The following is a 12,336-nucleotide window of genomic DNA, read 5'->3' as shown; positions in this document are numbered from 1 at the left end:
GAAAATTCATGAATATTATTAGGGGTATTTACATGATCCACTTTCTTCCTGTACAATGTTTGTCTAATATAATGAGATCTGGATTGGCTGAGTATAATACAAATTTTAGAGTGTTATGCCTGAATCTGATCATGCATGTTAAAAAAAAGAAAGACAGAAAGAAAGAAAATGGAGCATTTTTAATGCATGTATTACTATGTGTTAATATTGACGCTCAATTGCATTAGTACAGGAGGTTATTGCTACTGAATTAGCAATACTTACAAATTAACAGCACTAGATGTCTCACAGATTACATAGACATCTCCTGCACAAATATTGTTTTGATTCTTGTTTCTGTTCAGTTCAAGGCCATGACATTCTAATTTCATTTGAACAATTCAAATCCTACTCTGTGAGGCAGACAACAGAGGAGCAGTATGACCGATGGAAAATGGATTTGCTTTATTCACTGAAATTGAAGTGAAAATTACTTTTGTCTCACTACATTTTAATATACCTCCCAATGAATATACATACCAGTATATACATATATGTATACACACACATTTATAGATGCAATCTATTACCATTCTAGATGCTAAAAGCTGATAAAATTATGTATTCAACTATAAAAAAAGACTAGATGGAAAACTTCAATTTTGTTTGCAAGCACTGCACAAACTTATGCACAGCAGTTTTCACTGAGAACAAAGCATAGAAGTCTGTTCTAATTTGAGAACCTACTCAGAAAATTCTACGAAGGAGTAGGCTTGCTTACAATATAAATTAGAGAGAACTCTCTTTAAAAAGGGAGACAAGTCAACAGCTTGTTAATTGTGGTCTTATGTCTCTCTTTCCTCCTTTGAGTCTTGTTTTCCAAGTTCTCACTTCAGGCACCTTTTGAATAGCCAGACCAATTCCTAATAGCTACAAGTACATTCATGTCTCTCAAAAGTTTACTTGTTTGTGGGAGAATCCAAGAAATATCATTTCCATTCCTCTGAAAAGTGAGTGAACAGTTTTCTCCTCAAAAAGTACACTGCTTACATTTGTACTGCCAGACCACCTCAGATTTATAGTCCTAAACTAATGGCCAAACTGAGATGAAGTGAAAACTTTAATGTTGCAAGTTACAGTTCTGGAAAACCTTTCCCTCTAAAGGACGGACCAGATGCCTAGTTGGTATCAGCTACCATTGTCAGGCTGAAACTATGATAACTTACATCAGTTGCATTTGTCCGCAGAGAGAATTTATACCAGTTAAGGATTTGCTCCAGAGTTTTGCTGCCCTGCCACGGTCCCAGTGGCTGCAATCCCAGGAAGGCTTGTCTTGCTTAACAAATATAAACAAGCTATGTATTTTCCTCCATTTTTCAAGCACTGACTTATGCCATCTCCTTTGTAACAGGAAAACCGCAGCTGATTTGTTTATACCTGCATTAAACACAATGGACTCAAGGTAATTTCTTAACAAATCCTTTATGAGCCTGGTAACATACCTGCCAGCCTTGATAACGGAAATATGCCATGCAAAGCACAATGGATCTGTAGGGAAGGACTAGAGAGCAGAGGATTTCCTGACGTAGACAGCAGATAATGTTTTCAGTGTGTACACTCAGAACAACAGAGACTGCTACAGGGTTAGAGCGGTCAGGAAGTCTTTAGGTCTAAACATGTATATTGATATTCTTTAATGGAGTGGGTTTGTTAGATAAATGTGTTATAATATGGGTCTTGGGAAACAGCAGCGAGTTGAAATGAGTTGACAGGTCTGTTAGCAAGGCACGATACATTTCTTCATCCTTCCTGGAAATAGAGAAATGAGACTAAGTTAGATTAGAACTGACTCTACATCCAACTGTGGTAACAGCGAAGACAGCCCTACTACAGTAGAGGTTACAGTAGTTCAGATCCAGTATCAATTAAGCCAGTGAACTGATGCCTAGCTTCATTTTGCCTCAGGTTTGCATGGAGTCTTGGAAGAAAGATTTTTTCCTCCCTCTCCAGTAAACTTACTACGCTGCCATCCATAGTAAACACTACTATGCATTTTAGTGAAGCATAATCACGCCTTTTGGGAGAGGTGAGGAAATGATAGTCATTCAACTAAATGATATTTAGACATTGTTCTCCTTTGAAAAGAGAAATCCTTTCTTCTGAAGCCTGTGAGAAACAAAATGTTAACATCAGATATGCACATCTTGATCTGAGTAAGAGACCAAAAGTTCAAAGAAATCCTCATTGACTTATCATCCAAAGATATGGGTTAAAGATAAACGGGGGAAAGACTCTTACCTCACTTCACTAGGTTCACTGAACAACATACTGAAGAAAATGTAAGGTGGTGTTAATAAAATGATATTCTAATATCACTTGTAACATTTGCTAACATATTCTGCCAGGATTGGCCATTACAAAACTGGCTGTGCCTAGAACTACCTTTTCCACATTTATCAATGCTCTAAAGTAATGATTTCAAAAAGGGGATATACCAAAGAAAGAAGAACAAAGATTAGGCATACATAAAGCCAACCAGGAAATACAGCTGTCCAAATACATTTTGGAGAGAGGCAGAATGCAGGGATGGAATGGAGTCTTCCAAACAGACTTAGCCCAAGCCAGGAGTTGCAGATTGAAACTATCTTTGTTATGCCAACATCAGGTATTTGCATGTTGTCCCCTGCTCCTAAAGGTATTCTGTCTTTGTAATGCCCTGTTATATAATTTGTGTTAAACATAGGCATACATGCTGTTAGAGATAAGCTAGTATGATGACATTTATAAGCTCTGCCTGCACCATAGTTGCTACTGCCAATTTCACACCAGCCCTATGCTCAGTCTTGCTTTACTCATCGTAGAATGATCAGTTAGATAGTCCAAGCCAGTTCAAGGTATATGAACAAAATTTTACCTTCTCCTTTCCAAACAAGTCTATATTTTCATTAAAATCCCATATAGAAAATCTAATGCACTTTCCCATTGCCAATAGTAGCTGTGCACCAGAAGTAGCCAAGACACTGGAGGAGAAGAGCCACTATGTAAAACATACTGAAGCCTAGTCTGTTCTGAGCTTTAAGTTAACACCTTCAAAAGTGCTGAAATAATTTTGAAAGCATAAGTCTCCTAGGAAGTGAATATGACTTTGACACCTAAGTCACTTAGCTACTACTACCCTTACTCCATTTCAGGCTGACTAAAGGTATCATGTGAAGAGTGAAAGAGTTCTCATTTCCCTTTTACTGTAGGACTCAACAAAGGATATGCTTTTTCAGAAAGTTTTTTATATTCTCCTTGTTTTATAGTGTTACTGTTTCAGAAATAGCAATTTCTCTTCCATTCCTTTAAAAAAAAAAAAGACTATTTTAGATTTTTTAAAGATATCTCTCTAGTCTACCAGAGGTGTTTTTCTTCCTTCCAAATGTTCTGCATATTCAAAATACATGAAAGGAATCAATGATCCAACAGTTTCAATGAAAAAAGACAAACAAAACACACCACTTCCTTATCTCTGATCCCATGAGCCTAATCATACTTTAGCTATCTGTAAGTATCTTTCAGGCAGAAGAGGGCATACGTGCATGAGTGCATATGCACATGCAGGAGGAAGCTTTAAAAAAAAAAAAAAAACTGTTCAGAGCTTTTTGATAGGAACACAGATATTACCATCTGCCATCAGACAAAGTCTGTATAATCCAATCTTGAATCTCTGGGAAGAATCACTGCCAAACACTTCAGAAGAAAGCATGGAGCCATTCAGTAGACAAAGTCAGCAGGGAATAATTCTGCCCCATGTCATGTCATCTTCTATGTAGTTCTCTGAGAGAATGCCCAAAGAATGAGGTAAAACAACTCTTTCAAAATTGGTCACTATTAATGATATTTCTAGTTATTCTCAGCTTACTATACTCCCATTCTCAAAACAATCTTGTGAAAAAACAGCTTCTAATTTAAGCAGCTGTTACATTTCAACTTCCTGAACTTAGAATTTCCCAAGCTGTAACGTCAGTCAAAGATTTTGCTTCCTGTACAGCATGAGAAGTTCCAGCTTTATAAATGTATGTGTATCAAACCACAAACAAGGGACAAATCTAGCAGTTTTAAGTTCTGTTTTGTTCCTGAGGCTTTATTAAATATTTTTTCACTTTAAGCCAGTGATTCACATTTTCTGTCACTTAAAAACACCCATGGAGATAACTCACAAACTGGTATTCCAGACACTACCATAAACTTCTTTCACACCCTTTTACCCACTCTTGCGGGTATTTATTGGGTGCACACTACAGTATTTTGGTGCCAGCACTGGAAATTTGGGGTTCAAAACCCACCCTACATGTATTTTTCTATTTGAAGTATGTGTAATATTCTTTTCAATCACAGCCCTTTGTTCTTCTTTTAACTACAGTGATTACACCTAGCATAAAGTGTCTGGTAATTCTATTATCTCTTTAGCGCAGCACGTTTCTTCTCTGACTCTTCCTCAGACGTCTCTTCTTTTCAGAACTAGTAGCTACTTCCCCTTTCCAAAAAAACTTTAATTGCATGCAAAGTGCAAAAGCTAAAAAATGCTGTGTTCCTTAAAGCAATGGTATGGCCTTCACAGAGTTAACTGTGATACTGTTCCCTTTTGACATCCCCTGCATCTGCAGCCCCACAAGTAAAACTGTACATGCTTTTCCAAAACTTTTTATCTTACGCACTGGTATCTAATTTTCTCTTCTGCATTGGGAGCAACGCAACTTGAAGAGAAACAAAACATATCCATTGTGTTTCTTGGGTCAAGCATCAATAATTTAAAAAAGTAGCAATATATCTCAGACTAAAGCACAGCTGAGTTTAAAAGTTACTGCATTTTGTATTATGGAAGAAGGCAAGTAAAAACCTAAGGAAGACAGGCTTTTGCCAAAGAAAAAAGGTTTATCTCTTTTTTGTTTACAACTTTCACTCTCACAAATTTAATCTTTGACAACTCCAGAGTTCACAGCACACTGCCAGCTGCCACTGTGGCATCTGCTAGGGAGGGTGGAAATAATTTGCAGGCTACTGACAGCTGTTGTGAGCTGCAAGACTGTCTTTCAAGAGGGGACACAGGAAGAAACTTTATACCAAAAAGCTCTCCTCATACTCATCCTCTGTTATTAAAATCTGGCATATTCTCAGTAAAAATAAATAATTTTCTCACTAAAAGTAGCCTCATATTTTTAAAAATAAGGTCTCAGATCAATCAGCTTTTGCAATTGGCAGTGATGGCCCCGTAGCATTCATTTACTTCGCAGGTGTCTGGCTACAAGCTTTGCTTTTGTTGTTCTGAGATCTATGTGCCTTACACATATTAGTGAATTTACCTCACATCATTTCTGTGAGTAAAACCCATCATTCTCATCTTACAGATGGAAAAATAGGGCCTGGAGAAGTTACGGACAAAAACAGCAAATGGGCATCAATATGTCTTAACTTTGTTTTCAAAGAAGTCAATAGGAATCTTTGATTTCAATAGCAGAGTTAGGCCTACACTAAGTGCTTCTAAAAATCACACCAGAAGTGAATTGCCCAAAGGAAATCAATAGCAAAACTAGGAACTGAACTCTGACCTCCTGAACTTCAGCCTAGTGCTTTAATCACAAAGCTATCCTCTCCACAAAGCCACAGTTGCTTCTATAATGAATGGCATTACAGTGTACAGTTTAGCTTTCAGTGGGATATACCTCTATATGAAACCGCTTTCAGCACTTATTCAAGGTCTGCATTCTCTTGAGAACAGAGTAGGAATATAAATCCCAACCTAGCCGTTCAAGTCAACCTCGTATTTAGAATTTTTTTAAGACTACTTATATAAAAAAAGAACCTGTGAAAATTCCAAGAAGGTGAAAACCAAACCATACCAACCAAAATCAGTTAATTCATGTATTTCTTAGATAATTAGTGTTATACAAGAATGGTTGAAAGGCACTGCACACAAGTGGACTTCTTGTATGTTTAGATGATGCTAAGGTACTTCAAAATGGTGGTATTTGTCTACTCAATTACTCTGTCACCCCAAAATAGCACAACTACCTAAATCAGCACATTCATAAAGACTTACTCTTCCTTGTTCTTACTGCTCTAACTAAAGAAAAGCGTAGTTTAACACGCTGGATATACTCTTGCATACATCCAATCACGGAAAGAGTTCATAAGTGTCTGTACAATCCAATTCCAGAATGCGTGGCTGTGGCAAGCACTGAGTGAAAAAGTATATTGTACAGTAGGCTAGGTGATCAGTCACCTGCAGTGCAGTCTGATGAATTATTTACTCTCTACTGGTACATAACTGATAATTTGGCTCCAGAAGTGTCAGTTATACCGCAGACTTCCCATCCGGGTCCTCTACAACCCTACGCTCTCATTAAGCTGGTAATGTGAATGCTATACAACTTACACTACTGTGAAGAAAGGAAGCTCCTCAAGTTGAGTAAAGGCCTCTCAGATAATTCTATTTCCAGTACACACACTCCGAATGCTCACATCAAGATCTTCCAGTGCACAATCAGCAAGGGTTTACAGCTACTAAAATACCGCTCATACTCTGTACATTTTCTTCAAATAAACTCAAGGATGATGGGGTTTGGAAAGAACAGACATCTTACTACTGCCTAATATGCTTCTCAGTAAGAAGACTAGCTAAAATACCCAAAGAATCAATAATTAAATATAATTTTGGTTGGCACCTTGCTAATTAAGCAAGTCTCTATCCAAATATGCTTTTCCAAAGACAGCCCTTTTGCACAGGGAGCCCCTCCATGTGCATCCTGTGCCTAAAATAAATAAAAAAATAAAAGTCAATGTTTCAGTCTCCTTTTGAAGATAGATTATTTTATCTCATCAGCTGGAGACTATATCAATAGTTCTGACTTAACTGCTTTATAAAACATTCTCAGAATCTCAGATGAGAAGCAGAAGTACTGTGTGCTGGAAATATACATTGTATATCTACAAAATGGGCCATATCCCACAACCATTAAAATTGATGGGAGTTTTGCCATTCACTTCAATGGGATCAGCAGCAGTATATAAAGATGAACTGGCTATAAGCACACACACACACAGGTGCTTTATGGGCGTGACAATATAAAAGCCCTATGCGAAGCAATGAAATGAATTATAACAGTGCTGGATATGTCAATCTTCCTTCCTCTACCCTCAGTTGCTGTACCAGGAACATTAAACATTTCCCTGGTTAGCCATAGAATCGTAAAAATTACCAATAAAAAAGTGCTAGTAAGTCTATATCCTGCCAACATAAGATTATTCCTCCCTGTACCTTTTGCAATCCTCTTTCACAGCCTTGTTTTAAACCACTCAGATGGCCTGGATTCTTCTCTTTCCCACAGGGAATTATTCCATCAGTTATTTAATCACACTGCCAGCCAAGCTTTCCTGATACCTGACTTCCAAGATTTTTCTTAATCCCGTACCACTCCTCCTAGCTAAATCCCTTTGCATAACACTAAATTCTACTGCTCTCTTTTGTGTACATCCTTCAGATATTGGCACTTATTCCTTCATAACATTACTAAGCCAACTTCCACTGAACAGTTAGCTTTTATCCCTTCTTCATTGATTCATCTCCATTAACTCAGGAATATAATTTGCCACTCATCTCTGAATTCCTTCCTAATGTCAATATTTTCTTACTGCAATAAAACAGAGGTAGCATAAATTGTAAATTTAAAAGGAAGCACAACCAACTTACAAAATTTTTGGATGCTATGTCCTCACACTGCCCATTCGTATCTTATCTTTTCAGTTGCACAAACTTAGTTCTCGCCTAAAAATAAACCAACATAGCAAAACAAAACAAAACAAAACAAAACAAAACAGCCTAAGATATTACTCAAAAAATTCCCTTATCGTCTTATTTCACACTGGGACAATCAGAGAAATACTTGTAATACTCTATCATACATATTTCCATGTATTTCCATGTATTTTCCACCCTACCACCCCCAAATGAAGGCAGTAGTAGCTGCTGATTTGTTGTTGCTGTGGCAGTGAACATAGGAAGCAGGCAGGGACGTGCACTAATCTGATTTAAATCTCTCCTAGAAGATGTCCCAGGTGGCCAGTATTAGAAGGAAATTTTGGAACCTCATTAGAAGTGGGCAAAGATTATATTTAACACTTAAGTCCAACGTTGGCTCAAGAACAACTAGGTATTAACTGGCTGTGAATACATTTAGGCTGTCATTTAGTTTTCTAAATCTTGAGTAATGTGATTCCAGAACACTGGAAGTGGAGGCAAGAGATCTGCAACCTTTAAGAAAAAGCGTTATCAGTTTATGGCAGGCATATGATTTGCTACTTACCAAAGCGGGGAACTAGAATTGGTGAGGTGGGAGACCCTTTTTGAACCGTGTGTTCATTAGGTACTCTTAAAACCAAACTCTCAGTATAGGCAGTCCCAATTTATCAGACAGAGAGACAGAGAGGATGAGGAGTTTGGGGTCACACTTATTTCTGGGTAAAATCTAATGAAATGTCCAAACCAGAAACCTCCGCTTAAGTCTCTGTAATACATGATGCTTGACTTACAGTTCTCGGTAAGGTTATAATCGTAAAAAGATGAAGTTACCATTTTTGTTACCTTCGTGTTGCTCTCCTTGTCCAGCCCTTGCCTACTGCCTTAACATGCTTGTGCTACCCCATTTTACTTAGGGCACCAAGTTTCTTTCTTTTTTGGGGAGGACGCTTAACAGAACTGAGCACATTAAATAAAGGGGAAAAAAGTGCATTTGAAACATATACTACATTTTTATACATAGCAAACTCACGAGACCTCTAGCCACTTAAGAGACTACAAGAACATCTATTCCGAGATGGAATTTTGCCTTGTTAGTCTGTTTGTACCACACTGAAGTATGCCAAAAGTTCATCTGAAAATCATTCATTCTCAGATTCTTATGGAAGCAAGGCAGACATCTCCAGAGATCTTCTCAAGCAGCAAAATAAGTTTTTTGAGACAAACGGAGGATCAGAAGGAGTTGTGTCAGCACCTATCACTGATACAGGTGCTGGTATATAAGTATCACAATAGAATAATATGCGCGTGACAAAGAAACAGCAACAGCTAATCCAAATCTCTCTTGGATCCCTGTGAGAGTTACTCTAATGCTGCATGCAAAGGAGCCTCTTCTTGCTTATTTTCACTGCTTTATTTGATTAGACTTGTCAGAAATAAGGTCAGGCCAAACTGTTACGGTTATTAAAGATGAAAGCCATCTTTCTAAGTCAGGAAAGCATCACTTTGGAAAAAAATAATGCAAGTGTATCACCAACCTTAGCTGAAGTGCTATTCACATTCAGATCTGGGGAGCTGCACTGCCTTCTCTTCTTTGAAAAAAGACTTAGCTCTAAATAACTTTTGGAAACCTCTTACAGAATTGATGGCTTAAAGTTTTAGGGTAACAGATCTGTTTCTTTTCCTCTGTGACCATGAAGGACTGCACCATCATAGCACACCGGTCAGTGATCACAATACCACCACTTCTATAGAACCATCACATAGTTACAGGAACATAAGCCTATCGCAACAGTGAGAAAACATTTATGCAAATGTCTACCTTAAACAGAGCTGCAGGGAGTGGAAACTCTTCAGTGAACTACACAGAGATGTATAAGGGGGAAACTGCATGAAGCTCAGGTTTATGTTCCATCCTTTCCTCTCAAAAGTAGCTGTGACTTTTTTAAAGAAGGAATTTTGTTTTGTTTACTACCAAAGAACATTTATCAAATGGGGTAATGAGAACTCTGTAGTGCCTCGTTCTGTTGGAAACTATGCACACTGCTAAGGAAAAAACCTGCCAAGCCCAATAGACCCTTCAAAGCTTACGAGGTAGCTAGGAAGATGAGCCAATGAAGCATTTTCTGACAAATGTTTCATGATTGCTATGGTCTGTCTTATCAAAAAAGCTATCTTCAGTCAAAAATCATGTGCTGGGGACAGACACATCAGCACCACCTAAAAGATGAGAGCAGTGATTGTGTATGCCCCGTGCTCTCTGTCCCAACTTTGACAAACTGATAATTGAAAAGTTAAAATGATTTTCACCTTTTCTGAAGTAAGAGGGGGCCAATATGTGCTGTTTACGTTTCTTCTAGAAGAAAATGAAGTCTCATTTTTAACCAGTATTTCATAAAGTAAGCATCCAAGTAGGCCACATTCAGTGACAGAGTAGAGTACTGAACCCATATGTGATTCTCAAAACTTTTTCCCACCAATGCAGTATTTTTGGTAAGAACACTGCACCGATACACAGCCATTCACTTTTCTGGAAATCAGGCAGCCATGCTCTATTTAGTGTTCATAGCTGATTTAGCTACTTTGTAAATTCAAAGCAAAACCCCACAGTTTTCATAATCAAAGTCCTCAAAAGACATTTTCCTACTCAGATAGAAAAATGAACTAAGCAGACCTTCCCCACTCCCAACATACGTAACTGGGGTTCCAAATAATTTTATTATCCATACTTCTCCAGAGGAATTCTCCTCTCCCCACCACCCACTCACAGACCTTTTCGTACATGGGGTTCAGTGTTGCTACTGCTCCATCCAAATCAAAATTGGTAAAAGCAGTGGTATCTCTCATCTAGTATTTCATACTTTTCTTCTATTGCTGTAGTGTTAATCTTTTTACTGTACCCCTCTTTCAGTACACTTTCCTGTCTTATTGCACATCATAGTAAGAAAGCCAAGAGCTCATTAGTCCCCTAGTTGACTGTAACAGTCCACAGTCGTTTGTGTGTGTAATCTGTTTTTCCACTCTATTCCACAGTGGAGAATGCTTTTGACAAGCCATAATAGAACTATGTCAGATGTCATTAGATAAAAGATAAAATTTGGCAAATACTGAAGCTGCCTTTATATAAGGCTTGCATGTCTTATTGTGACATAAAAAAAAAACCCAACCTAACAGGGAAATTACTTTTTGTATGTTTGAAAAGAAAATGGCAGAAAAGCACAATAGCAGTTGAATTCCAGTTATCTCTACTGTCTTGAGGTATACTGATACTGGTATGTGCTATGCCTAATCTGATCGAGTGGTTGAACAAACGCTCTCTTATTTACTTTTCTCGAAGATTATGCAGCTTTCTCTGGCTGCTCCATGGTCATTTTCTGGCCCTCAGCTTGCTCACCTGACTTTTCCTCCATGCTGCAATTTCCTCTAAGATAGAGAGGCTGACTTGTTTGCTGTCCCATTTCCGTCAGTGCTGCTCTTGAAAGAGGAGGCAGGATATAGGAAGGAAGTTTCTTTACAATGCCCTGAGAAAAAGGTGTAAAAAGGGAGTATGTGGCAGCATTATTCTGAAGGTGAGCAGAGGACATTTAGGACATTAAAAGTATCTAAGAGGTACCTAAAAGGACACTTTTCAAGTGTCTGAAAAAAAGCATCCTGAAAGGATGCTTTTCAAGAAGTACAGTTTGTTTGGAAGCTGCTTTCTCACAGGTGCCAGCCTTCCCCCCTGCCTCCCCAGACACACCTCTTCCTTTCCGCTCCTTTCTCGCTCCCTCTCCCTCTACATGTGCTTACCAAATCCCTGTTATCAGCCAGAACTGATTAGAACAGAATACACGTGCTACAAAACAAAATAAATAACACTCATTAGTTAGCATTTTTTTTTTTTTTACCTTTGTGGTACCTTTTTAAACTAGTTAAAGGAAACTCCAGGAGATCAACAAAGGGTTATGCAGAACTCAGTGCAGCTTTTACATAAATTAGGAAACCTTGCTGCATAAGTTAGGTCTAATGCAATTCACAGTTCACAGGGATTCACCAATACGCTGAGATTCATCAAGGTTCAGTTTTCAAGGATCCCTTTGTTCTATGTGTGATTACCTAGCTCAAATTCTCCTCAACCATTTGGTTTAACCACATATTTTAATTACATTCCTGAGTAAGTTACATTCTTGGCTTTCCATTTCAATTGCCACAGGGCAAATAAAACTGATGGAAAGCATTTTTACAAGGGTATTATTTCATCCAGTAGTCTGAGATGACTCCAAATTTGGATATTATATTTAATGTTTCTGGAACAGATGCTATTAGGTCTTTTCATAGGAACACAGTATCATCTGCATACATTAGTAACTTCTGTGCCTCAAGTTGCATATGCTTTATATTCTCTTAAGTTTTCGCAGATACTGCTGACAATTTGATAGTTCAGGGGCACCTCAAACATTTTTCGTCACAAACTAGGAGAGAAGACGACCGTGGAAGCTCATACACCAAAGCAGTGTGGTACCTTACGCATTTATTTCCTGCAGCAAACATTGCAGGAGTGAGACACAGGTTTATTGATCTCTGCAGCCCTCTTAAAACAG

General features: G+C 38.1%; 1 protein-coding gene across 1 annotated transcript in view; it reads right to left on the bottom strand.

Moving 5' to 3' along the window:
* Nucleotides 1–1,481: 1,481 nt before the first annotated feature.
* NSUN3 (NOP2/Sun RNA methyltransferase 3) overlaps nucleotides 1,482–12,336 on the bottom strand; it is a 37,248-nt gene continuing 26,393 nt past the window's right edge. Inside the window, exon 7 of the mRNA XM_068955412.1 lies at nucleotides 1,482–1,788. Within this exon, the coding sequence (XP_068811513.1) occupies nucleotides 1,650–1,788 (139 nt within the window). The 3' untranslated portion in view covers nucleotides 1,482–1,649. The remainder of the gene's footprint in view (nucleotides 1,789–12,336) is intronic.

The sequence above is a fragment of the Struthio camelus genome, chromosome 1 (genome assembly GCF_040807025.1).
Source record: "Struthio camelus isolate bStrCam1 chromosome 1, bStrCam1.hap1, whole genome shotgun sequence".
Classification (NCBI taxonomy): domain Eukaryota; kingdom Metazoa; phylum Chordata; class Aves; order Struthioniformes; family Struthionidae; genus Struthio; species Struthio camelus.
Note: the sequence above shows the minus strand (reverse complement) of the source record. Positions and strands in the feature narration are given on the sequence as shown.